We start from the raw sequence: 27,736 nt of genomic DNA, 5'->3' as shown, positions 1-27,736 counted from the left end.
CTGAGTAGGAATGTTTCCCTGAATTGGATCCCTAGTTTCCAGTAGGATTCAAGAGTAGAGGGGAAAGCAATGAAAAGCATTTCCTTAACACTGAGACAAACATCTGAAAAACCTTGAAAACTGAAGAAATTCTGTGGAAATCATTGGGCCCAACAGACCGTAAGACAGAAAGAGGCAATCTCTCTGCCCACAAATGACAGAAAGATTATTGAACTCCTGCACTGTGGAGGACTAAAGAAAAATGAAGTAGGTGGTTTTAGCTTGAGCTACTTTGTTACTGTTGCATAGCAATATTCCTATGTTCACCACCAGCCCTCCTTATTTCATGACATAGTTTCACCTAAGGAGAAAATAATTACTCATCGTATTATAGTTTAGTGGAATATGTTAGGTATATTTTGTTGGATGGAATATATTTAACATATTTGGCTGAATGGCGAAATGAGTGTAAAACATAATTACAATTTTCCTAAGCAAAAAAAAAAAAAAAGGCATGTGGAATAGAAGTGCTTCCTGTTGCTTCTGGCTGTGTATTTATATGGAAACTGAACTACTAAAAATGAGTGAGGATTAATGCCTTAATTATCATACCATCTGTCCCAGTCCAGTATCACCAGCAGGAGCAGAAAAAACCCAACTCTTTTCCCCTGCTCCCCACGCTAGACACAGCATAGCACAGGAACATCTTTGGGACACGAGACCCAGTAACCAATCCCCCCAACACACAGCCACATAGAGCAGCAGCTCCACCACTCCCACTTTCCTGGGAACAATCCTTAAAAGGCCTGCTTTCCTTTGGACCAGACCAGCAGCAGACCTTCACAGCCCAACAGCCTGGTGACATCAGTCAACCAGTTCAGGATCTGATCCTATTCCACTGAAGTCAATAGGAGTTTTGCCCTTTATTTCAATGGAGTAGAACCAGACCCTCAGTGCACATCTCAGAAGGCCATCATCACCAGCAGCACTATTCCCCATCAACTATAAGTAAGACTGTGATTTTGTCACAGAGGTTGCGGAAGTCACAGATTCCATGACTTTCCGTGAACTTCTTGTCTTCCGCAGCTGCAGTGGCCGGTGTGGCTGGCCTGAGCAAATGGCGGGACTATCTAATACCTGTGGAGGGTGAGGAGCCCCGGTGGGCCAGCCTTTATTCCACCTTAGTCCCAAGGCCTGCCGGGGACATTGGTTGGCGGCTCCTTCACGGAGCCGTGAGCACGGGCGTGTACCTGGCGCGGTTCACCCCTATTCCCGAGGCCTGCCCATTCTGCGGCGTGAGGGAGACCCTGGCGCACGCCTACCTCGAGTGCGCCAGGCTGCAGCCCCTGTTCCAGCTCCTCCAGAACCTCTTGTTGAGGTTCTGGCTGCACTTTTCCCCACACCTATTCATTTATGCAAACCCAATCCGTGGCCCCACTAAGTCGCGAGACCTCCTCGTCAACCTCTTCCTGGCTATGGCCAAACTCACCATCTATAATACCAGGGAGAGGATGTTGGACGACGGGGTGCTCTGCGACTGTGGGGCCTATTTCCGTACCTCCCTAGTCTCACGTCTCCGGGCAGAGTTCCATTGGGCAGCGTCCGCTGGCTCCCTTGCCACCTTTGAGGAGCAGTGGGCGCTGTCTGGGGTTCTCTGCTCGGTGTCCCCATCCGGTACCCTGATTTTGAACCTTTAACCTCACCTCACTCCCTGTTTTTTCATTAGTTGTCCCAAGCAATTATTTGGTTCCTGGGTCCAGTGGTCCCTCCCGCTAGGCTGGGGGAGGGGCCTTTAGAAGTGGGCGGGTGAGCCCGCCCACCCGCCCGGTTAACCAATAGGGCTGGCCTGAGCAGCATCAGTCCTGAGGGTAGCCTTGGGGACTGTCCAAGCAGCAGCAGTCCCGGGGACGGCTGGAGAAGTGGCCCTGGAGGCTGTCGGGAGAGCAGTCCCCAGGGGCATCGGAGCAGTGGGCTGTCAGGGCAGTCAGCCCCCACTGCTGGAGTAGGTGCCTCCCAGAGCAGCGGCACCTCAGGGCCCTCCAGAGCAGCAGGGCCCCAGGAGAAGATTTAGTCATGGGTATTTCTCATTAATTTTTATTTATTGCCCATGACCTGTCCATGACTTTTACTAAAAATACCTGTGACTAAATCTTAGCCTTAACTAGAAACCATTTTATATTTTTCCTAGAAACCAAGGATGGAAAAGAAGTTAGGTCATATTGTCCCTCTCCACACCAGAATATCCTTCAGAGCTTTGTCTTGTCTAGTTTTAAATGTATCACAGCAACAGGGAACTGAAGTGTATGAATCATACTAAAAAAAACCAAAGATCACTGGTTGGATATTTTTAGAAATTATAAATTTTTAATTTTGATGGGAAAAAGTCACAACATTTTCATCTCCCCCCCCTTTTTAACCAATGCTAGAAATAAATTGGGGGCCCAGTCCTGCCCCCAGAGTGAATATTCATAGAAATCAATGGGATTACTACTCACAAGAATAAGCACTACATGCAGGTTTTGGAGTTTACAGGATTGACCCATAATTTGTATCTGCAAAAGAGTGTGCAAGAATTACTCACGGGTAAATGTCCAAGTAGAGGTGTAATACTGTCAGAAACATATACAATGGTTCCATCTGTGGTGACTGCTATAATGAAGCCATCTAATGCCTAAGAGAAATGCACAAGTGGAGAGTTCTTTAACCGTAGTAATTCTCATTGTACATTGATCAAAACCTGTTATCTCACCACCACATTATTAGTAGGTTGTAGGAACATTATCTCAAGTTGCACAACAGTAATTCTCTGATTTCACAGTCTTATCTCACTTATACAGTGTTCTTTGTAGTTCAGCAAAATATACTAGCTGAGACAACAAAAGGCTTACAAGAATATTTCAGATATCAGTTTTTAAATTAATAATAATGCAAAATGGCTAAGCCTGGATCCTTGGAATTTATTAAAAAAAGTTAGCTCTGTGTAAATATCAAAGTATCATGACAGGACACAGTGCTATCTCAAATAATAATTACCCACAAAATTAATCTGTTTGTATTAATGTAACATTGTATATTACTATGCTTTCATGTAAATAAAAGCGAGAGAAATGATCAAATAAGCTTTAGCTTCAGGTTTAACTGAGTGACTTATTTTAAAGATCATGGTATTCGATTATTCATTAGTGGTACAATTCACCTTTGTGCAGAGAGCCAATATAGAACTTGAGCATTACTTAAATCCCGCACAGCAGCAGATTCTCCAGCCCTGGGATTTAAGTGGGGGCACAAGCCTTGTACCAGTCCTCTGCATCGGAGAAAATATCACCCTAAAATATTTTATCATGTAAAAATAGTTTGCTCATAGCCATATCTGAAATCAATAGCCTATTCCATCTCAAGCTAAACCTTCTAAGTGTATCTAAAGCAAGGCCTCATCTACTACTCCAACAAGGAGACGCAAACAAATAAGAAGCACTTACAGTATTAAATTCATAGCTCCAGTCCTGCTCCCACTGAAGTTGATGAGCCAATAGCAAAACTCCCATTGACTTCAGTGGGAACAGGTCTGGATCCATAAATCAATCAATCAATCAAAGTTCTGATATTGGTGCCAGTCACCTAGGGAGGTGGTGGAATCTCCATCCTTAGAGATTTTTAAGGCCCAGCTTGACAAAGCCCTGTCTGGGATGATTTAGTTGGTGTTGGTCCTGCTTTGAGCAGGGTTTTGGACTAGAGGACCTCCTGAGGTCTCTTCCAACCCTAATCTTCTATGATTCTATGATCATTATTGGAGCAACACAAATGTTACAAACATTAACTAATTAGAATAAGGCTTATACATATGCTTTTGGAGAGATCTGTTACTGTGCATGTGTATTGCAAAAAGCCAGATTACTGTGACATTGAGGTCATAGGTTAAATGCAAGATCTTATTGCAAATCTAGGGAATATTACCTTTTAATGATGTTATATTGCCTGACCTCCAAATCATGACAGTCTAGGGGTAGATCCTGTGAGATGCTCAGTACCTTTACATCCCATTGACTCCAATGAGAACTCAGGGTGACCCGGCACCTCTCAGGAATTCCCATATAATTAAAGACATTTTAAAAAATAATCAATATTTTTCAATAAATAAACATATGTCTTGGTTGCCAGAAGTGCTCAGCACCCCTGCCTGCTTACATCAATGACATCTTCAGGTGCTCCAAACCTTTGACAATCAGGTCAATAATTTATACCTCAGTGGAAGACTATGTTCACTAGCTCTTATAGTTAGTTTGGTTCTGTTAAATTTAGGTGCAGATAATATTTTTCTGTCATACATTTAAAATATTTTCTAAAAGCATTATAGCAATTAACTCAGGAAGGAGAACAGTGGCACTGCAGGGCAGCTGGGTTATGCCTGTTACTATGGTGAGGTGTTTTGTATTAAGTCTGTATGCAAATCATACAAATTAACTCACATTATAATTCTGTGGGGAAATCAAATTAACGTATGCATATATAATTTTATTTTACTTATTTGAAAATAGTCCATCTAACATTAATATGGTGTCTCTCTCATCAAAGGTTATTCAGCTGTAAAAATTACAATTGTACAGATATAAATTAATACTGTTCCCTTCTAAATCAGCGACCAAATTCCCATGGTGCTTAAACTTAGACTTAGAATCTCCTGTGCCTACTGGCACATGAGTCAACCCATTTTTCCCATCACTGTCTGTCCAGAGCAAGGTGTTTGATTCCTTCATAGGATGTCTCCATGCTGGCAGCATCCTTTTCAATCCTCCTGTGATAGGTCATTCTTTGTTCTCCATCCCTTCTCTTCCCTCCAGGTGGAATCCAATCTAAGATGTACCTTGTGCTTCTGCCACAGGGTCGCATGATAACATGGCAAAATCACTGTGGCAGTGTCTGTCTAATTATTGAGTCCACAGTCTGCTGAACCAGGGGCACCACACTTCCACATTGTTCACACAATCCCTCCAATGAATTCCCAGGATTCTTCTTAAACAACATGGTGGAATCCATTCAGCTTCCTGTTGTGTGCTTCCACATCTGCCACATTTCTGAGGTGTGGACAGTAGTGTTGGAAGGACAATAGCATTGTACAATCTCTTTGTAGTGTGCAAGATACATCTTCTTACTCTTCCAGCGGATTGAAAAACAGGAAAATGAACTTCTGGTTTTACTGTTTCTTGCCTTCATTTCTTTAGTGAGCTGGCCCTTGGCAGATATTGTACTTCCAAGATAGACTAAGTCATCAACTCTTTCGTATTCTTCTTCAATTTCACATCTGCCAGTGTTGATAGCATTCTCTCCTATCTCCATAGTCTTGATCTTCTGTGTACTGTTTCAAAGTCCTACTTTAGCAGCTTCTGCTTTCATGCTCTCAAGAATGATGCGGGATCAGGTCATTATCAAGACAGCAGCCATTTCACTGCAGTCAAATACACTTTGGGTTTTTTTTCTTTTGAGCCATTGCTTGCAAAAAGCAAGCTTTTATAGCTGGACAAAGAATATTTTTAAACAGAGTCTTGTCCAAACATAGTAAGTTAGGACTTGTTTGGGTGACCAAGCACAGAGAGAGAGAGAGAGAGAGAGAGAGAGAGAGAGAGAGCGCAGTTCAACAGGACCTCCCAATATCTACTAAGCACCGGCTCATGAAGAATCATAGTACTATCTTCTATTGGTAATTACCCTACAAGAAAAGTCTGCAAAAAAGGAAAGTTACTTATCTTGTAATAACTGGAATTCTTCGAGATGTGTGGTCCCAATGGTTATTCACTGTGAGTGCACATGCGCTCCTTGTGCCTAAGACTAGAAGATATTTCAGTAGCAGTATCTGTTAGGCACCTCCCTGTGCTCCGGTGGCAGGTGTATGCATGGGCACCTATGGGAAGGTGGTGAACCAAAGTTGTCTTGGCCAGCAAGGTGCTAACAGGATTACTGTTTCTCAACCTGTTTGATCTTCCTGAGGACACCAGGGAATAAGGGAATGGGAGGGAAGGCGTACATTGGTGGGTCCAATCACTATAAGAAGGAATCCTTCTGGAGTTGTGCCTGTGGGCAGCTTAGGAGCATTATACTAGACACTTTCTTGGTCGCTTGGGTCACAAAGACGTCCCAGGATGGAACGAGCTCCACTACCAGAAGAAGTACTGCATGGCCAAAGGGTGGATCTCCCCCTCATGATCTTTATGGAAAAAGCCTGCAGAGGCTGTCTGCCAAGATGTTTGTTACTGCCAGTAGGTGCACTGCTGAGATGGGGATCTGATGCCAGATGAACCAGTTCCAGAGTTTGACTACTTCCATGCAGAGTGGGGCAGACTTCACTCCTCCTTGTTGGTTTATATAAAATATTTTAGTCATGTTGTCTGACATGAGTTCAACATGTGCAATACAGATGAAGGAAAGAAACCTCTTGCGAGCTTCATGCACTGTCCAAAGCTTGAAAAGATTGTTATGCCATTTGGTTTCTTGTAAAGTGCAGGATGGTCTAGATGGTCATCCAGGTTAGCTTCTCAGTCAAGCATGGAGGCACACATAATTAATGTCTTTTTTTGGTGGTAGGGGAATAAAGGAACCCCTATGCAGACAGTGTCTTTGATTTCCCACCAGGTGAATGACATTAGGATGTTCTGAGGAAGCAAGACTCATTTGTCAAGGGTGTCCCTACTTGGAGTGTAAACCATCCACAAACATGTTTGAAGACACCAGAGGTACAGACTTATCATATAGATCAGTCGTTCTCAACCTTTTTCTTTCTGAGGCCCCCCCACAACATGCTGTAATCACGGCCCAGCTGTGCCACAACAACTGTTTTTCTGCATATAAAAGCCAGGGCCAGCGTTAGGGGGTAGCAAGCAGGGCAACTGCCTGGGGTCACACACCACAGGAGGCTGCGTGAAGCTAAGTTGCTCAGGCTTAGGCTTCAGCCCTGGGTGATGCGCCTCAGGGCCCCAGACTTCAACCCCAGGTGGTGGGGCTTTGGCTTTCTGCCCTGGGCCCCAGCAAGTCTAATGCCGGCCCTGCTTGGCGGACTCCCTGAAACCTACTTGTGGTCCTTCAGGGGGCCCCAGACTCCTGGATGAGAATCACTAATGTAGATGCAGGCATTCATATGGCCTGGAAAGAACCAGGCAGGATCGGACTGCTATCTAGGGGATAAGTCGAAGCTAGGTGGTGAGATCCCTCATCGTGAGGAATGTATCCTGACTTAAGTACGCCTTGCCCAAAATCGAGTTCAGATTCACCCGGTTAAATTCTAAAACTTGTGTGGGGCCTGAAGTTGACCTTTCTAGATTTACCTGAAGTCCTCAGAAGTAAAAGCGATTGCAAAAGGAGAGGACCGCCATCTGCGCCTCCTGATACGACTGACCTGTGAGCAGCCAGTCATCAAGGTAAGGAAATATTGGGCTGTCTTACAGACTCAGACTTGCTGCTACTACGGAAAGTGAAACCTCTTGGAGCCGCTGAGATGCCGAAGGGAAGAACTCTGAACTGAAAGTGCTCGAGGCTCAGCGTGAAGCGCAGGAATCTCCTGTGTCCTGGATGAATGTCTATATGAAAGTAGGCATCCTTCAAACTGAGAGCCGCAAACCAGTCGCCTTTCTGTAGGGAGGAGATTATTAAGATCAAGGTGGTCATCCTGAATCTCAAATGGGCACATGAAGACATTCAGCTGTCTGAGGTGTAGGATGGGTCTCCAGCTCCCTTTCTTTTTGGGGATGAGGAAATATCTGGAGTAAAAGCCTTTCCCCCTGAGTTGAGGGGGCACAGGCTCTATCTAGCTGGATTTGGGAGTCCTCCTCCTGTGTGTGAGTCCTCTTGTGAGAAGGGTCCCTGAAGAAGGACAGGGAATGGGATTTTGGAGAAGGGAAGACAGGAATTTGATAGTGTCGCCAGTCGAGAAGCTGTTGAGGACCCATTTATCCAATGTGATGTGATGCCACATAAGGAGGAAAGGGACCAGGCAGCCCCCAAAGAGTGTGGGATAAGGGCAGTGCAGAGAAAGGGCAGTGCGAAGACTTGTTGGTGATTCTCAAGCATTCTTTGTTGGTGGGAGTCTGGGACTAAAGAGTGGTGCATTTACCTGCTACTTTGCACCGTTTGATGTTTCCAAGGAGGCTCACAGACCCTTGAATGACAGAAGGGCAGAGGGACAGGATGGAGGAGGCAGCTGGGAGTATTTCCTCCGGGGTGCCAGGGTACAGTTCCCCAAGGAGCAGAGTGGTGTGTGACAGTTCTTAAGGGAATGAAATGACTCATCTGTTTTCTCGCTAAACAGGTTGTTACCCTACAAGGGGAGATCTTCTACTGTTGCCTGGACCTCCTTGGGGAACCCCAAGGATTGCAGCCATGCACCTCATGATGACCGAAGTCGCCATGGAATGAAAAAACGTATCCGCTGCATCCAGCAACATTTGATGAGATGGTCTGGCAACAATTTCCCGTAGTCAAAGATGGCCCGGAATTGGGGCCTGGCTGAAATTTGTTTTTCCTACTGAAGAGATCTAGTTCTTGTGACCCTGGTCTGAAGAGGTGGGCCTAGGTTGGAGCAGTTTGTTATGCTCGTTGGCAGCCTGGACCTGCAGCGAATGTAGCCTCAGAGTGAAGGTACCCTGCAATAGGAGCACTGTACTGAACTTTCATGGAGGCACCAACCACCTGCAGCAACACCTTCTGCTCTGGCACCACAAGCCTAATCCCAGCCCAGTTAGGAAGGGTGGGCAGACCCAGGGAGAGAGTGGCTGGACAGCGAACCCACCCTGCACTCACCCCACAGTGGGAGCTCCTGTTCCATGGGGCTGGGCCCACCTTCCCACTCCAGGCATTGCAACCTGCTGCTTTGCCCCCAGACACCAGGTTGCAATGCCACTCATGCAAATTTGGCCCAGCTGGACCAAAACTGAGATGGGGTCCTGTGCCAAATGCAAGTGAAGTCGGGTCTGATTTCTGAGGGTGCAATTATACCCATGGACCCTGGCTAAAGCCTCCCCAACCTGGACCACTACAGAGTTCAGGATGGGGTGGGAACACAAATGTACTTTTTCTCCACTGTTTTCGGGGACAGAGTGCACTCGCTGGGCGGTGTCAGATATTGGCAATGACGTGCCTTCCCTCGCTGCAGCCCCCAACCTGCCTGCAGGCACGACAGCCGCGGGGAGAGGAGGCTACAGCCTGGATGCCGGGGCTTTCCAGGAGGAGGGGAAGCTGAGGGCAGGGCAGCAGCAGAGAAAGGTACCGTGCAGCTCTGCGAGTTCCCATCTGAGAACCCTGGCATTTGGACTGCAGCCCCTTTCCCTACCCACAGCCTCCCCACCCAGCCTGCAGCATCAGTACTCCAGCAGGGGCTCCCCCACTGGGCGGAGATGTGGGGCCCCCATCCCCTTGCCTCCTGTGTGGTCCCTGAGCACAGGCAGGTTTGCAGGGCTGAAGCCAAGGAAGACATGTCCCAGCCCTTCCTTCCCTAGCTCCAGCCTCACAAACCTGCCTGCAGTCAGGGCCTTTCTTCTAAAAGAAGTTCTGAAGAAGTGGCATGTCACTGCCAATATCCAAATCCTGTTAACAATGAAGTCGATGGTATGGTATGGTATGGTATGGTATGGGATGGGATGGGATGGGATGGGATGGGATTAGTTTCTGGCAAAATGTTGCTATTAACTAGAAGTTGTTGATATCAGGGTTGCTGTCAAGAGGCATCCACTGTATCTAAGAATACAATACAAGAAAGTTTGAGTGGGAACACTAGCAAAAAGCTGCAAACACTGAGGGGTTCCCTCTCAGACCACAAGTGGTAGAAAGGAACTGGAGAGGTGGTCAGTCCGCAGCACCCCTTGTACTCTCAGTTTAGAGCAGGAGGTGGGGTAGGATGCAGGCATGGACCGGTGGACACTTCCGGTCTCAGGCACACGGAGTGCATTCCAACCCACAGAGAGTACCCACAGGGACAAGCACTCGAAGAAGAACCCAAGTCATCTGTCCAGTCATCTGTCCATTCTGTTTCCACCTCAAGGGAATATTTTTAATTCAATGTGAAGGGAGTTATGTGTGTAAATTCCTGTGCACTGAAATGAGAATCTACAATTATGCCAGGCAAGTGCAAATGAAGTGTCCCTTAAAAACTGGCCTGCGACATTCACGAGTGCCATAGAAAAACCTAAGACAGATACAACAGATGCAAACTAACAGCTGTAACAAACAAAACTATTAGTTAATTATTTCCATTTGCTTCAAAGCATGAGCATTAACAGAAAGGGAAGTTAAATATTTAACAAGAAGAAAACTTATAATGAAAAACTAAAAGGTAATGTGACCAAACAGTGGTGCCTCAGAGAGAATTTACAGCTACCCACTCCCAGGACAGGATAGTTGCTCCTGCTGACTATTTGTATCTCCCTGCACCCATACAGTGAATCACGTCCATTCACCCGTTTTTCTTCATACTAACATCCATAAATCACAGCAGAGAAAACAAATATGCAGTGAAAACAGGTTATTAAATGACACTCCAAAACCAGATAACCTTTACATTTTTAGTATCAGAAAAGACAATTAACAAAGCTGTAGTTATTTATAAGATAGAAAATTACATTTTGGCAGCTCATTTGGATTTCATATCAAACCTACACAAACATCATTGAGTCATTTCCCTAAAAATCGCTGCTAGTTTTAGAAACTCCTATGGTATAATTTAAATGTAATTTAATAGAATATAATTGCAAAGTGCTTGTGCTCCCTATTATAATAAAGATGTCTTTGATAGGAACTTTGGAAATGATTGCACTGGCAGTATTAATGGTGTCAAGTCAATAGGGGCTGTCATTTTCTATGTTTGTATAATACCTAGCACAATAGGGTTGTGGCATGGATGACCTTTAGGTACCAATGCAGTATAAATGTTAAATAAAATAATAATAATATATATATACATAAAAGGAGAGATATGGCAAGCTTTCCCTTTCCCTATCTTATATTTGTAGCAATAAAATGTAAATCATAATTTGAATTTATTTTATGTATTACATTTAATATGTGTGTGTAGCATTTTTTAAAAAGTGGATTTCTATTGACTGCAGTACTTCGGTTACTGCAGTGTCCAAGCATGGAATGGAACCCTGTATTGGTTTCCAGTCTTTTTGTTTCACGGTGGCTCTGCTTTATGGTCAAGTACAATAAAATCTAAAGTTCTTCTCCTTTTGGCATCACAGACATATTGTTGCTCTAGAACAATGTGCACAGCCATAGCAAAAGTATGTGCATTTTTACCTCCAACATCAGCTGGGTGAATTCTTCATTGCTGAGAAACGAAGGCTTCCAGTCTTGTTGAATTTCACAAATCTCTGTCTGTGCTGAGACTTCTAAACAAACAACAACATTACAATTTTCTTTTAAATCCAAAGAAAAAGTATATTTTGCAAAACTTTATACAAACTGCTGCTAAGGGATGTGAATATTTTGTATCGCTTGAAATGAATAGAGATTTTCAAGCATGGGATATGCATGCAGTGCAAGAATATGGATAATATCCTCATTGGGCCATGTCCGGAGGTCCTTACTCAGTTTTCATTCAGCCAAACCCCATTGTCTTCAATGGGAGTTTGCAGTCAAATGGCCATTGTTTTCAATCAGTGCGTTACCTAGGTGAATATTGAATAAAAAAAAAAAGGCATGAGCAAAATTAAAATCAGGATGAGGATTAGCATATATCAAATATGTAGTTACTGTTTACTGAGTTTCAGACTCAGGATGGGAATGACCCAGGGCTAGATTCTGGCCTACAGCCACAACGCCGAGTAGGGGCAGTGAAAAGCATCCTTGAGGAAGCTGGAGGACTATGCCTTAGAAACCATAATCGCTTCCCCAGTTGCTTGGTGCACAGGTGGAATGTACAATTTACAACATCTCTTGTGATGGAGCATCCTTCTCCCCTCACAGCATCTCCAGCCAGCTCCACAGTGCAGTGTAGGCTGGAGGATGGGGGAGCAAACCAGAGCTTCACTCACAAAAACCAGTTGGAAAATGCAATCTCCTATCCTTTAAAATAAAAATCTGACTGTGAACCTGTCTGACAGTTTGATGGTGGCATTCTGTTCTGCCACATGGAAGCACCATCCAATAAACACTCCTAGGGCACTCGTCCCTTGTAAGTTTTCACTCAGAGAAGTGCAAGTGTACGATAATTATAAATCACAGCTCTGTAGTTAAGACTGAACCCAAATGAGAGTTTGTTGAATAATTTATTTCAAATAACATTTCCAATTATTACTGGTATATTATGGACCTCAGTGGGTAAGTAATGTAAGAATGTATTTGTCAGATAAATTATTTGATTGATTTCTCAAAATTTGCCTAATATTCTGTTCAGTATTCACCCAGCTCTAATAAAAGCACACTTGAGCACTAGCACTGCTGGTCCGGTGGAGGGTAAATGTGGCCTCTCTACTCTACTCTGATTAACCTAATCTATCAACATTTATAGAGCACTTAACACCACGTTCTCTCTGTTTCAAGAGACTGACCACAAACATAAAAATGGCTGAATGATTTAAAAGGCAGTAAACCTATAACAGTGTCTGTGTGAAGTGTCTCATGGAAGTAAACCAAAGCACGCACACAAGCACAGGTTAGTGCTTTTATCAGTGGAGCTGCAGCAGTCTGTTTCCCACTAAATTAATGTTTTCAACATTCGTGGGGTTGTTTTGATACCACAATGCAGTGGCTTTACCGGCCCAGAATGTTCAGCAGATGGCTGGGGAAAAAAGGATCAGCTCCAAACAGCTCTTTATTATATACCCTGCAAAATGCAGAATATTTTACAGTAGATACTACCACGGAAAAAATGGCATATTTGAAAAATCAATTTCTGGAAGAATTATTTTATTATATTCCTTGGATTAACAGAAAGAGACTGTTTCTTGAGCAGGAAATCTGAAAATTGATCTGCTTTTCTGTTATAACTAAATTATTGGTTGAGAAAGCTGAATGTAAGAGAAAATAGTATTGAATATAACAAATAAAACTATCATATGCAGTGTGGATAAAGCAATGTTTTTAAACTGTATTGTTTGTTTTGTAGTATGTTGCATATCTACTATTGATTTAAACTTTTAAATAATAGATTTTTGTCTGAAAAGTATTTTTCTTTCTTTCTTTTTTTTAAAGAGTACAAAACCAGTAGCAATTCAGTCCAACCTCTATATACAATCATAGGCTGTTTACTAAACAGAACAATTGGGTAAAAGAAAGTAAAATGCCTTTTTTGAGTAAATTATTGGCGCTATCTGATACTTCATTTACACTTTTTCAGTTCCTATGTGGTTGTTCTTTAGTTGATTTTTTAAAGTGTGCATATTAACATCTTCCTTTACTCTGCCTTGGGCAGCTAAAAAGAAAGATATATCATTACGGTCACCAAAGAAGCTGTAAAAGAATAACAAATCTAACTAAACTTTCAGATGTCCCAATCATGCCCTCTTGCATGAAATCATCTTGTCTATGCCAATATTTCATTAAAAGAAAACCATCACTGCAATAACAGATTAACTATCATTCTTTCCTCAATTATTTTGACATTTGTGACTCGAATTATGTTGGTGTCATGATGTAAGAGTTTTATCTGCTTCTTCATTACACCCATATGTCTCAACTCTGAGAAGGTGGAAAGATTGTCCAAGGAATAAAAGACAGCAAAGTGGCATAGACTAATTCACTAGGCCCCAGTCCTGCAAGCTGCTCTGTGAGGTTGGACCCCTTCACCCATATGGAGTTCTAGTGAAGTCACTGGGATTCCAAATGGGCTTAAGGACTGTCACATCTGGAGATGTGGCCCATTTACACTGTTCCAGAACTGGGTATACACTACCTGAGCAGTGTAAAGAGGCCTTATCAAATTAGAATCAGTTCCTACTGCAGACATGCCAAACCCGCGATAAAAACGCAGAAATTGGGCTTGTTTTGAATTGCTTGTTGGCTAGTTTTTGGCTTGTAGCTTGTTGCTTGTTTGGCTTGTAGCTTGTTGCTCGTTGTAGCTTGTTGCTTCTTTTCTTTGATCGGCTCCCAGCAAGCTGGGGCAAGAGGGGGCAAGCAGGGGCAAGGGAGGGAGAGAGAGTCAGGGTGTACGGCGGGCCCACCACAGTCTCCGACTGCACGCCAGAGGGATCTAGTCCCATAGAGTGTTGGGGTTCTTAGGAATTGGCTTGTTTTGGCCTTGTTTTGAAATGGGATTAGCTTGATTTTTGGCTTATTGTGAAAGTCGGGGAGCTTATTTACCGCATGAAAGTTGGTAATTGTGCCCTACTGTCAAAGTTGGCTTAGATTACAAGTGATACGGTATTCTGGTGCTCTTAGTCTTGTTCCTGATTTGAGGCTGATGTGCATGCATAAGGAAACCCTCCGTGTGCAGATCTCCCCCTATTGCAGTGGTTCTAAACCAGAGGTACATGTACCCCTGGGGATACGCAGAGATCTTCCAGGGGGTACATCAACTCATCTAGATATTTGCCAAGTTTTACAACAGGCTACATAAAAAGCACTAGCAAAGTCAGTACAAACTAAAATTTCATACAGACAATGACTTGCTTATATTGCTTTATATACTATACACTGAAATGTAATTACAGTATTTCTATTCCAATTGATTTATTTTATAATTATATGGTAAAAATGAGAAAGTAATCAATTTTTTCAGTAATAGTGTGGCTGTGACACTTTTGTATTTCTATGTCTGATTTTGTAAACAAGTAGTTTTTAAGGGAGGTGTAACTTGGGATACGCAAGACAAATCAAACTGCTGAAAGGGGTGTAGTTGTCTGGAAAGGTTGAGAGCCACTGCCATCCTGCCAGGAACTTGGAGCCTGCACAAAGCCTTCAAGTGAATGGTCAAGACTTCCAGATCATTTCCCAAGATCTCAAGGGCTCTATGATTTGTGGGGGCTGAAGCGTCTCCCCATTTCATGGGGTATGAGGCAGGGGCAACCCCACATCTTTGGTAGAACCATCAGCCTCTGCAAGGCAAAATTGGCAGTATTCCACCCTAGCCTCAGGATTCCTTCAGCAAGAGGTGATCTGTCTCTAAACTTTGCTCACATCACAGATGAGTGGTACAATTCAGCACATTTATAGTTTTTGTTCAGTGGTCCCCAAGGGAACAGCAAGGGTTAGAGATCAGTACGGAGATATAATGGTAGAGCTGACACGTTTTTATGAGAATAAAAATTCACCCTTCAGATATATTTTAAAATAAATGTCTGGCCGTCATCACTATTCAGCAGCTGTCTTTATTGTGCTCTTCTATGCCAAATTTGCAAATGGCCTCAAAAATCAAACAAAATTTGCACCTACATGTTATGCAAATGAAAAACTGGTATTTGCTTGTGCACATTGGGTAGAAATCCCCAAAATTTATGCAAGCAAATATTTGTGAATAGAATTTATTAAACCAATTTTAAAAATTTGGCCCTTAATGTCAGAATTTCCCATTGTACTACACTATACACACATTAGTTCTGAGCTCCCCTCCTTTCTTCACCCTTCAGCCTTCTTGGTGTGATGGCACATGGATCCAAGTGCCAGAGAAAAAATGATCAATATTTTACAGCCAGAAAGAATGACATGTCATCTTTCTTTAAGATATTTTCTGTATAGAAAATTATTTAAATTTGCAACCTCGAGCCTTCACTTTCTCCAATTTTTTTTTTAAAGAATCCTTGATGGATTTTCATCTGTTAAAAGGTGTAGTGGGCAAGATGAAGTAGAAACTGAGACCTAGGAGAGACAAGACTATGGATGCTGTCTTAGTAGCAGGTTGGCTTATCCAGGGAAAACAACCCCACTCCAAACCCACTAGCTCTACACCAGGAATGTACAGAGGCACACAGGCAAGCTTCTCATATGATAACTCCCCTATCCCCTATCCTCAGAAGCTGATTCTTTTTCATACTAAGGGCCCACAGTGTGCAGGAGTCACAGCCCCCTTTCACAATACCCCAGGAGGGAATAGACTGGCTCCCTACATCTACTTTTAGAGAAGCTAAGAAGAATATTTTCCCCCTCCAGTCAGAAGTCTGTTGGTGTCAGGCGAAGGGAGCTTCCTCTTTCCCTCCCGATCACTTTTTTGTTCAGAGCAGAAGTCCGTCCCCTGCTTAGCTCACAGATCCACTTCAGAGCTCTGTGCCCTTTGCATTTCTTCCCTGGCTGGCTGATATTCAGTCAGCTAGGGAGGCACACATCCTGTGCCTTAGACCGTCAGAGGACTGACCTGCTTCATTCACTTGAGCCCAACAACCAAAAGGAGCATTGTGATCAAGAAAGGCAGTCTTGAGCAAGCCCATCAGGTCTGAACAGGCATTATACTACAGAGCAAGTAGGATAAGTACTACCCTGTACCAAGGAGCAGCCGAGGAGACTGATTTGAGTTGCATGGTACCCTTAAGTTTTCTCGGCATAAACTATGACTTGGAAAAAATCTTACTATGAAATTTTAACCACTTGAGCCACTCTGACCATCACTGGAGTAACAAGGATTTGGTACAGTTTGACGGTGCATGGATAGGTTTAGCAATTTTTACCATTGTGTTTCTGCAGAAAGCCAATGACTTTTTCAAGCACTGTAGTTTTGTCCATTTTACGGGTGTTGCCTGGAAGCATGGAGCTGAGCTCTTTGATGAGAACATTGAATTGGTCACGTCTCTTCTTTTCAGACTTGTTACGGGAAGCCCTATAAGTATGAAAAAAAATAATGAATGGACCTAGAAAGAGTAATCATTACATATTCTTCTTGCGACATATTATTTAGAAAATGAACTCTCTATGCATCAATGTGTGAACACTGATGGCTGGCACCAGGCAAAGCTAAATAAGCAACAAAGAACTGGCCTTTCTCACTGTCATCTTTGTGACCTCTTTGCTGGGACATCTTGAAAAGCAGCATGGTCCAATGGATATAGTGCTAGGCTGGGAAACAACAGAGCTGGATTTTATTCCCATCTCTGCTCTGTGACTTTATTATCTTATTCCTGTGCTCACTCAGTGAGCACATGTTGGCTCTTCTGTCCTCCCCTTATCACTCCAGCAGCAGGACAAGATGTGGAGGAATTTCATGTCCTTGTTTTCTGACAAATCATAAAGCTTGTCTTGTGAGCACTGGTTTTCATATGTGTGTGTGTACTCAAAATTCATGCATTCTATGCTGAGGTACTTTCCGTAAAGGAAGATTGTAAGTAGACAAGGTAAATAATATGGCAACACATTTTGTTGGCCCAGAAAACAATTTATAATGCTCAAACTTTTGGGCTGATCAAAACACTTAGGTATTCTAAATTATTTCTTGGTCAGATAAAAAAGTAAAAAAACTATGGCAGTTTATAAGCATCCTGCACAAGTTTAATTGTAGAAAGGAAAGTTGGTCTTATGGTTTAGTCACTGGACTGTGATTCTAGGTTCAAGTCCCAGTTTTGTAACAGACGCTATATGTGCCATTGGGTAAATCACTTAATTTCACTGTGCCTCAATTCTCTATCTGTAAAATGGGGATAATACAACTCCCTTTATGCGTCTTGTCTATTTAAATTGTAAATTCTTCAGGGCAGGGCAGGGTTGCTGGAACAATTTTTATAGTGAGGGAGCTGAGAGCCATTGAACCAAACTGTAAACTCCGTACAGTGGAAACCACTTCAAGCCAAGGGTTGCGGCAGCACCCCCCAAACTCTTAATTCCAGCATCTCTGGGGCAGGGACTGTCTCTTTTTATGTGTTTGTACAGTAGAACAATGCGGTCCCAATTTCATCTGGGGCTTTTAGACACTACCGTATTACTGTTTCTAACAATCTGCTCAGTAGCTGTATTTTAATTTTTATTTATTGTACACTAATCTGTAAACTAAGAATTGTACTCTTCAGTGCACCCTTGGTCTCCCAGTATTTTTTTATGTATGTTAATGGACAGTTTTCTAGGAGGGTGTCTCCTAGGCTTATATGACCAGGCAGAAAATGAACTGTAAAACATGCCCGAACTTCTGCTTACTCCATTGAAAGGTTCCAGACAAACAAGAACATCATAGGCTAAGATTTATTTGGCTTAAATGTATAACAAGCTAAAAATGTGGTTTAAAATAGACAGGATTTAATAATTAACAGGCCAACTTCTTCTAAAAGTAACACCAGCGTCAATCCAGTAATACCACTGCAGTTAATGAAGAAACCTGGGCATACACTGGTGTAAATAAGAATAGAATTTAACCCAACTTTGACATTCCTCTAAGGACCAATATGGCAATAAATATTTTCAGCAGAGATATCACAATGGAGGCTTCCATACGTTACCAGTGACGGGGGGTGGGTGTGAGTAATTTTTGTTTGTCTTGCTCTCTGGCCTGAATACTTTTTGAGATGCACTGGAAAGAAGCCAATCTTTGGTTATTTTACAGCTTTGAACACAAAAGGTTAGGTGGATGCTGTCTAATGGATTTTAGCTACTCCTGTTACACGTGCAGAAGACTGTTGGGACAAGATTTGAATCCACCTTCATCGTATTTCCGAACAATTCAAGTAGATTTAAAGAAAACCAACATTTTATTTTCATGTAATTCAATCCTCAGCCCGGGTTAGCTTGAAGGCTCCCATTCCTTCAAAAACTGAAACTCCCCAACCATATATAGAGTATGTGTTGCTTGCCCAGAAAGTAAAAGATGTTTTGACAGAAACCAGAAAGTACCTATTTTTAACACTTGACATTTTATTCACAAAGGAAATCTGAAAACTTCTGTAGTGGAAACAACTCTACCAAGAGCCAAATCTATAAACAGAGTAGAATCCTTAAAGGAAGAAAACAGAAAATCTGATTAGGTCATCTAATCTATCCCTTTGCCTATGTAGGATTCTATATTTGCTAGCGCTTTGTTCAGTCCAGATTTAAATGTCATGAACAATGCAGGTTCCATCACTTCCCTTGGAAACTTATTCCATAGTCTAGTAAATCTCACTATTAGGGCACTATCCCTGATACTCTGCTGAAGTTGTCTTTATCTTAATTTCATACTATTCACCTTGATCACCTTGATGGATCAGTCCTTCAGCCCTCATACAGATTGCGCCAATCACAACACATCTTCCATTCGTCTCGTATCCTGGCCTTCCTTCTCCATATGCAGCCATGTCTTTTCACGATAAAATCTTCCCTTCTCTTTGGAGGCTGGCCAAGTGGTCGTTTCAGTTCCTGTGGGTACCACTCAGCGACAGCTGTAGTCCATCGATTGTCAGTGAGCCTCGTTATATGCCTGGCCCATCACATTTTATTATGCCTGCTCTCAACAACGACATCCTGCACTCCACTCTGCTGTCTGATCACTTCATTGGGGACTCAGTCTCGCATTTAAATTCCCAGAATTCTTCTTTCCATAGCCCACTCCGTGACAGACAGTGGCTGCTCCTCTGTCTTCATCAGTGCCCATGTTTTGCTGCCATACAACATTGCTGGCAGTACTGTTGAGTTGAAAAGGCTGCTGCATGTTGCCTTGTTCATTTTTCCTTGGAGGACATCTTTGATAGAACTGAATGCGCACCAACCAGCTTTCTTTCTTTGCGAGAGTTCACCTTCCTGATCATGGCACATGTTAATTTCTTGGCCCAAATAGACATATGGCTCAACTTCTTCTTTTTGTTCTCCCTTGATTGTTATTTGGACTTTTGGTAAGGTATCAGACCGCATAAATTTTGTTTTGGAGCGGTTAATTTTCAGTCTGACTTGGCTGCTTTTTGTGTTGAGTTCTTGCAGAATTTTCTGTAGTTTGATATAATTTTCTGTGATCAACCCAACATCTTCTGTAAATCTGAGATGATTTAACTGTTCTCCGTTGATGTTGATTCCACCCTTCCAATTCATTCGCCTCATTACCATTTCGAGGCAGGCTGTGAAGAGTTTTGGTGAAACCGTGTCTCCTTGTTTCACATCTTTCTTAACTGGGATGCGAACGGGAGTATCAAACAAGGTTATATCTGTAGTGCAGCGCTCGACAGCACAGAGATCAATGCAGTGTTGAAATCTCTTGCAGAGCAGAGCATCGACACAAACTATATCAAACTATTAAAGGAAGCAAATTCTAATTGCACAATTCATACCATTAGTCCAGGTTATGTATCTCCTGGTTATCTTCAAAGCAATATGGGATATGTTGATGGGAAAAAGATACACTGTTTGAATGGAATTTTGATTCTGAGTAAATATTAACAAAGGCTTGACCCTATATATCACCAAAAATGCTCCTTACAAAAAAAAAAGAGGCATTAAAATATCAGCAGATGGTAATAACTACCACTATTTAAGATATGTGTTTTCCTATGTCCGTTCTGTGTGTATGTTGCTCGCTAACCCCCTTTTTAATGGTTGCCTTGCATGCATCATAAAAGTAATTTGAACCTAAGTGTGTGAACTGGTAGTGACAGTTAAATCTGGAATTCCTCCCTCTATTCTCCCCTTTGCTTCATTCCCCACTCCCTGCAAAACAACCCCGCATTCCAGCAATGTTATAATTCTTGACACTTTGTATGAAACTTTCAGCTGCGATATACCATCTCCAAAGACATCTTTTTCATGATGTAATGTGGCATGAGGCATCCATTCCCTTCATCCTCTTCCTCCATTCACAGATATCTACATATTTACAGATGGTTAGGCGTATCCTTACATTGTGCTTCTTTGCAGCGTGCATTAATAATACTATGTTTAGCAACTCTCATGCATTAAGTCCCTTGTGAAGAGTGTTGTTGGCACAGTGGCTTTGGGAAAACTTTGATAGGCCCTTTGCCTCAGAAGACATTCCTTGCAGTCCTAAGTGGTTGCAGCAGTTAGGTCAGCACATTGCTCCTGGTATCGAACAGTGGGCTTCTGTATCTCGAGCATGCATGAATTAGAAAAGAAGCAAAGGAGAACAGCTGAGCCGGGCTGCAGAGCGTTCTGACCTATATTAGTGAAAAAAGGCTGCAGGAGGGAAGAAGCAGGAAAAGAATCAAAAGAGACGAGCCTGGACCAACTAGTTGTGCCTGGACTGGAAATACTTTCATTAGAAAGAACAAAGGGAAAAAAATACACGCAACCTAAGGCTCCTTCTACACCAGTTAAACTGCTGGTTGCAGTACTGATCACACGTCCAAAAAAACTGCTAGCAAACAGATTCTGTGACACTCCTGGTGCCAGCCAATTATTATGGAGTTTTACTGCAACAAATGATTTTCTACCTGAAAAGGAAACCCCTACAAAGTGTTAGTAGCAATTTCCTGTGTATGTATTAACTGTGACTTTACCACTGTAGTTAATAGCACGTTACTGCTTTAGACCCAATCAATTAGCCAAAAATTCAGCATCTTGTGGGTTGTTCCAGTTAGGAGCAGTAATTGGTGATGGAACCAGATGTTTCTTTGAAGCAATACTGTTTATTTACAAAGAATGTACAAAGACCTTTTCCCCTGAACACAGCAGGAATGAAACAACAAGAGACAGTGTCTTTGCTCACAGTAGCAGGCACCTTTTCCAATCAGCACTCAGCTCAAAAGCTGTCTCTCTTAGCTTTTTTTTTTCTTTCCCTAAACTCTCGCTTACGTTTTCTTAAGACCACATTCCCAGTGCTTGTTCTGATTATGCCCTTGGTTTTTCTGCCCTTGCTCTCTAGTGTTTTCTCTGGTTTTCCACAAAAACAGACACACACAACAGCTCCATCAATCAATCCTTTAACCCCTGCATTTGCTGTATCAATCCCGGTAAACCCCTCACCCTGCATGGCATAGCTTCTGACTCAGTCTTGCTAAGTGGATCTGTGTGTTTGGTGGTGGCTTCTACTGTTTTGACTATTACTAACCAAAGGGGCATTTAACTGCGCCATCATTTAGCCTAGCTTCAATGGGGTTTAACCCAATCCATAACAAGTACATATGAAAGGAGACTATGTTTAGGTCTGAAGTAATGTTTATAATGTTATTGGTTTTTGGTGATAAGGTGATTTGAGAGTATTAGTCATTTTTTGTTTTATTTTTTCCCAAAATTCTTATCAGATAATTACCCATGTATAAACTGAGTAACCTCATTATTTTCAATGAACAATCAGTGTTTCTTTTACAAAGTGTTTTTCGTAAAACTTGGATATTTTATACACATGGTAGACTAGACAGTTGTATTGTGGCAGAAATAGCGTTCTGTAGGTTCCTCGGTTGATCCTATGCAGTAATGTGAAAAAATAACCCTTGTATTTGCCTTGCTGATATTTTTCAGAGGAAGCACTATTGACATGCTTTTATTCTTAAAGGATGGCTGATAATAGTGCTTTGTGATTCATCAGTTTTTCAAGTTGTATTTGGCTTTATTTTTCTCTCCCTTTTGATTAATTAGGATGGAAAAAATAGTTTTTGCAGCAACATAAAATCTTAGGTTCACAACAAAATGAACAGTGTTATAAAAGAAAAAAAAGTGCTCACCTCTTTGCCCTGTCTTTCTCATTTTCATCCATGAGATTGTCTAAATAGCTTTTTCTGTTGAAAGAATGCAGAGTTATTATAAGTTGTCATGTCATTAGCTCTACCTTCAGGTTAATCTCAGAGTCACTTCTGCTTTACTGTAATAACAGACTGACAGTACCCAAGACAAATAAGTGTGTCAGCAGGGTTTTAAACTCAGTCCTTAATTTTAAGAACCATCTATTGTAGATGTTATGATTCATTATTAATGATTTGTACTGCAATAGCATCCAAGGGCTCCAATCAGAGATTAAGGCCCCATTGTGGTAGGCAAAGTAAAAACACATACCAAAAAGGCAGTCCCTCCTCTGAAAAGTTTACAGTCTAATCTGTCTACTGTGGATACCTTCTCCAAGTTACTAGGCTAGATCAGTGGTTTACAACCTTTTTTCATTTGCAGATCCCGAAAATATTTCAAATGGAGGTGCGGATCCCTTTGTAAATCTCAGACATAGTCTGCAGAGCTCCAGGGGTCTGCAGACCACAGACGAAAACCACTGCTCTATGGTAATGACAACCTTTCACGAACCCCTTAGACATAGTCTGTGGACTCCCCCGGGGGTGGGGGTGGGCATGGACCACGGGTTGAAAGCCATTGGGCTAGATGCAGGGAGGTAAATATGAAACCCCTCTGCAGACTCAAGGCCCCCTGTCCCAAAGAGGATTCATCCCTGGGGAAAAGCAGGTATTGTTTCCACTGCTGCCCTCTCAGGTGGTTCCTCCAGTTGGGGGAAGCTTAAAGTTCGTATAAGAGCTCGGCAGGAACCCCAAAGGCAAAGGTAATATGAGGATGCATTAGGGGCCCAATTCCACAAAGCTCTGAAGCATGCACTTAAGTCCTATTGACACAGTCTGGTTCCTAGAGTACAGGTTTCCACGTTGCAAAAACTAGCCTTGCAACTAACAACATCTGAGACCCTTGTTGAAGTCTCAGCCGAGAAGTCAGGGGTTGAATGGGCCTGGAGACTGAACTGCCTTCTCACTATCTGACTTGAGCTTAGTTTTTAGCGTTCAATAGGTTTTTAAGCGGTGCAGCTGTCAATGCTATGTTAGACCAACTTGACTTGCCACACAGAAAAAATGCAATCCCAAATGCAAAACTGAACATGTACCATACCTGTCAGTATTAACCTTTTCGGAACAGAATGGTCAGATACTGACTAAATTCTTGATCTGACATAAGGTGTATGTCCATTACTTCTATAAGAATGAGCAATTTTGAGCCTGCAATAGATACAGACAAGTGCCAGCCATAGCTCATAAGAAAAGTAGGTAAAATAGGTAAATCATGTAGGCAAGACAGGTAAAAAGCCGTGTAAACTCAGCACAGCCGAGGATGAAGCTGTGTCTCCTCAAGCTACGGCTACACTACAGAGCTTACAGTGGTGCAACTGCACCGATGCAGCTGCCCTGCTGTAGCACTGCTAGTGCAGATGTTCTAAGTTGACTTAATTACTCCAGCCCCCGCAGGTGGTTGGGCAGGAGAAACTCTCCCACTGACATAGTGCTATCCACATCGGCGCTTAGGTTGGTGTAACTTACGTTGCACAGGGGTTGGCTTATTCACACCCCTGAGCCATACGCGCCAACTTTCCCCGGCACCGGTGGGTGCTCGCACCCCCTGCCCCCGGCCCCGCCCCAACCCCACCCTTTCCCCGCCCCAACCCTGCCCCCTCCCTGCCTCTATTGAACTCCTTCCCCAAATCCCCGCCCTGGCCCCACCTCTTCCCCGAACACGCCGCGTTCCCCCTTTTCCCCCCTCCCTCCCAGCCGCGCGGAACAGCTGTTTCACAGCGCAAGCGCTGGGAGCTAGGGGGAAAAAGTGGGCACACGGCGCACTCAGGGGTGGAGGCGGAGGTGAGCTGGGCGGGGGGGCAAGGAGCTGCCGGTGGGTGCTGAGCACCCACCAATTTTTTCCCTTGGGTGCTCCAGCCCTGGAGCATCCATGGAGTGGGCGCCTATGCCCCAAGCGACATAACTTATACCGATGTAAGCGGTAACGTGTACATAGCCTGATACATTCATTCTCTGTCCACTGCCTGCCCCTCTTTTGCCAAGTGCTCTTTTGAAGAAGGGAGGCTTGAGACATAATACCAAGCAGTGAGGAGACCAAAGCGTCGCGTTTATCATTACCTGTGTCCATTGTACTCCCACTTGTATCAGAGCACAAAACCCTTATGCACCTGTTGCACGCCATGCAAGGATTTTCAGGATCAACAGCACAATGTTTCAAACTTTAGACTTCCTACACTGTCATTTGAAAATTGGCATCCCATGTCACTATTCCTTCCATTAAATGATTCCACAAAATTTAGGAAGCAGGATACAATAAAAAGTTAAAAAAGGAGGGCCAAGTTAATGAATATGCATTACTTAGGCCGAATATGATTTCAACATATGATTTTGCTCAGGAATTTTATTGTCTCAAGTCTATTTGTTTAAAAACAAAAATGAAAACTGATCAATGGGAAGAATTATGGATAATTTTGTCAGTAACTAGTAGATAGTCATCCTCCATTAGCTCATGAGACACATGTTAGCTAAGAAATATGAGGTATATATGCAAATTATCCTGTTAATTTTTTGTAACAATACAAATGCAGCAGGAGGTTAAAAGCTGCTGTTCATTGGTCTGAGGATAAAGCCACCATAGGTGAGAAGCTTAATGGGATTTTAATTGGATAGTGGAGGATCATAAATAGGAAATACAGAGGGCACATGTTGGATTTTATTGAATTGGAATTCAATTGGAATTGCTGTGTTCTGTAATCCAGAATATAGACAAAGAAATAATAGTAAGTAGTGCTCAGAAAACTTTCATACTTTAGCTAATCAGGCTTCACAACACCGCCATGAGGCAGGTCAGTATCATCAGCCACATTTCATAATGGGGAAATTCATATAGCCAGCTGAATATTATTTAGCAAATAATTTATTTGACAACATTCATTACCATTCTAAAATTAATCAACAAATATTTTTTAAAATTATTCACTGAGCCACAGAGTCAGACTGATAAACAGAACTGACAAATATATTCTCAAATAATATATTTTACAAACGGAGTGACATTTTCAAACAAATAATTCAATAGTTTTTAAAATTATTTGCCCATTGGTAGGAACTGAGGCAATGTGGTTAAATGACTTGTCCAAGAACACAGAAGCAGTCACAGAACCAAGAACTAGAACCCAGAAGTTCCTTGCCTTAAATCCCTAGGCCTTTGCTCAAATCACTAGGTTAGGCCTCTCCACTATTTTGAACACAAACTCTGATTCTGAGTACTGCAGTAATTGTTACCATTTTATACTTTTTTATTAATGAAGAGAAAAAGAACAACTGTTTTACTGGATATCTACAGAATACATGGAATTATACTGTGGGGGAAGCATATGCCCATACTCACTGGCAATAGACCTAACTCTTCTGTTCTGTACAGGATTTGGCTTTCTCACTGACTGATGTCACATCTAGGAGCTGCTGTGATGCTGCCAGTATCAGACACTATCCAGTTGTCACTTTGATTCCACATCCATTTGTTGACACAGTCAAATCTCCAGAGCACCTTAAGTGTTGCTAACAATGTTTGTGAGTCTGTATTTGGCATATGAAATTAGAACTGTGCTCAATAAAATAGATATGGCAGAACAAATTATATTTGTTGCTAAATAGTTGTGTCACCCCTCTGAGGAGCTGTAGAAGATGTCTGGGCCTTGCAAGCCAGCTTCCTGTTGGAGCAGAAATCAGTGACATGAAGTCTGGGTATATTCTTAGTGCAACTTTTTTATTTTATACTATACCAACCAGTCTTTGAACAGAGGGGAGGGAGGTCACAGACAGCACACAGGGAACACCCTCTTTCGGAACTGAGTCCCAGAGATTTCTCTCGTTAGAGTGATTAAGGCAGAGAACAAATGCGTTTGCTCCTTGCCACAGCTCCTCCCAAAAGAACTTGCATCATAAAACTAACAACAATACAGTATTTCTTCGAAGACTGAATAGTGCTCACACATTAAGAACTTGCAACCCTATCAATAATAGGTCCACCTGCTGACTCCAGCCATAAGAGTACTTAGCAATGACAATCATGTTTGTGCCTTTACTCTTATGGCAGGAGTCAGCAGGTGGATAGTAAGCAAAAGATAGTAAGCAGCTTGAATCAGCAGAGAAGACTATCAGGAGTCTCTCACTGAAGTGAGCCACCAAATCAGTCGGCATTTGAAATTGATAGTCCACAATGAGAACATACCTAAAGAGAAAGAAAGAAACCTTCAGCTCACCTCATGTACATATTGGGACAAATCTTCCTCCACAAAGCTGCCAGAACAGGGTGCTGTGGATTCCCCAGCATGGGAAAATCCAAGGGAGCATAGAGCCAGTGAATTTACCTCTAAGCCACCACCCTTCATAACCTCCATTGGAGGAAGCAAGTCGGGGGCATGTCCAGGGAAGGTGTGCAGTTGCAGTGCTGTTAAGCTCCAGCAATCCCCAGATGGCATAATGGCCCTTGTATGGTCTCAGTTTTTAGATGCCCAACTTGAAACAAATTGGGCCTGATTTTCAGGGAGTGGTATATGAATTTGGGTAATTTGTCAATTTACAATTTATAATTCTCTCATTATCAAGCTGCAAACTCCATTTTGAATATGTAGCCCTTTGTCTTCTCCATTGTCTTTTTACTGATTTGTCTGGGGATGGTCTTCTGGCAACCAACTCACTAGGCTGATCTGGGAATTACTAGACAAAGGGACCGAAAGGTTATAAAAGGCAGAAGCTGATCTATTTGGTGTCTTTGGTCACTTTCACCAGCTCAAAAAGAGGGACGCTGCTGCAGGAGTCTGATGAGGTGGGGGGAACCTAAACAGTCCCCCAAGAGGGGCACTATCTTATGTTTTAGCTCTTAAGTAAAGAGCACTGGTGTTTTAGAATCCTGTGCAAAGTCTGTCTCTCTGTGTTATGTGCAACACCTATCATATGTCCTTGAAGGGTTAGCATGTGACCCCAGAGCACCCACATTGCGGTAGTTTGAGAGAGGCTGTGCTTAAGATACAGGGGAGGCTGAAGGGTCAGGAGCTAGGCAGTTGGAGCATAGAATGTCAGGGTTGGAAGGGTCCTCAGGAGGTCATCTAGTCCAACCCTCTGCTCAAAGCAGGACCAATCCCCAACTAAATCATCCCAGCCAGGGCTTTGTCAAGCTTGACCTTAAAAACCTCTAAGGAAGGAGATTCCACCACCTCCCTAGGTAACCCATT

The 27,736-nt window shown here is 42.7% G+C and overlaps 1 protein-coding gene across 1 annotated transcript in view; it reads right to left on the bottom strand.

The window, feature by feature from the left end:
• NPAS2 (neuronal PAS domain protein 2) overlaps positions 1 to 27,736 on the bottom strand; it is a 151,723-nt gene that overhangs the window by 64,613 nt on the left and 59,374 nt on the right. The window contains exons 2-5 of the mRNA XM_054009832.1: positions 22,446 to 22,499; positions 16,554 to 16,702; positions 11,254 to 11,345; positions 2,561 to 2,650 (exon numbers count right to left, since the gene is read on the bottom strand). Of these exons, the coding sequence (XP_053865807.1) occupies positions 2,561 to 2,650; positions 11,254 to 11,345; positions 16,554 to 16,702; positions 22,446 to 22,499 (385 nt within the window). The remainder of the gene's footprint in view (positions 1 to 2,560; positions 2,651 to 11,253; positions 11,346 to 16,553; positions 16,703 to 22,445; positions 22,500 to 27,736) is intronic.

This window comes from Malaclemys terrapin, chromosome 1, assembly GCF_027887155.1.
Source record: "Malaclemys terrapin pileata isolate rMalTer1 chromosome 1, rMalTer1.hap1, whole genome shotgun sequence".
Classification (NCBI taxonomy): Eukaryota; Metazoa; Chordata; order Testudines; family Emydidae; genus Malaclemys; species Malaclemys terrapin.
This window is presented reverse-complemented; position numbering and strand designations above follow the sequence as displayed.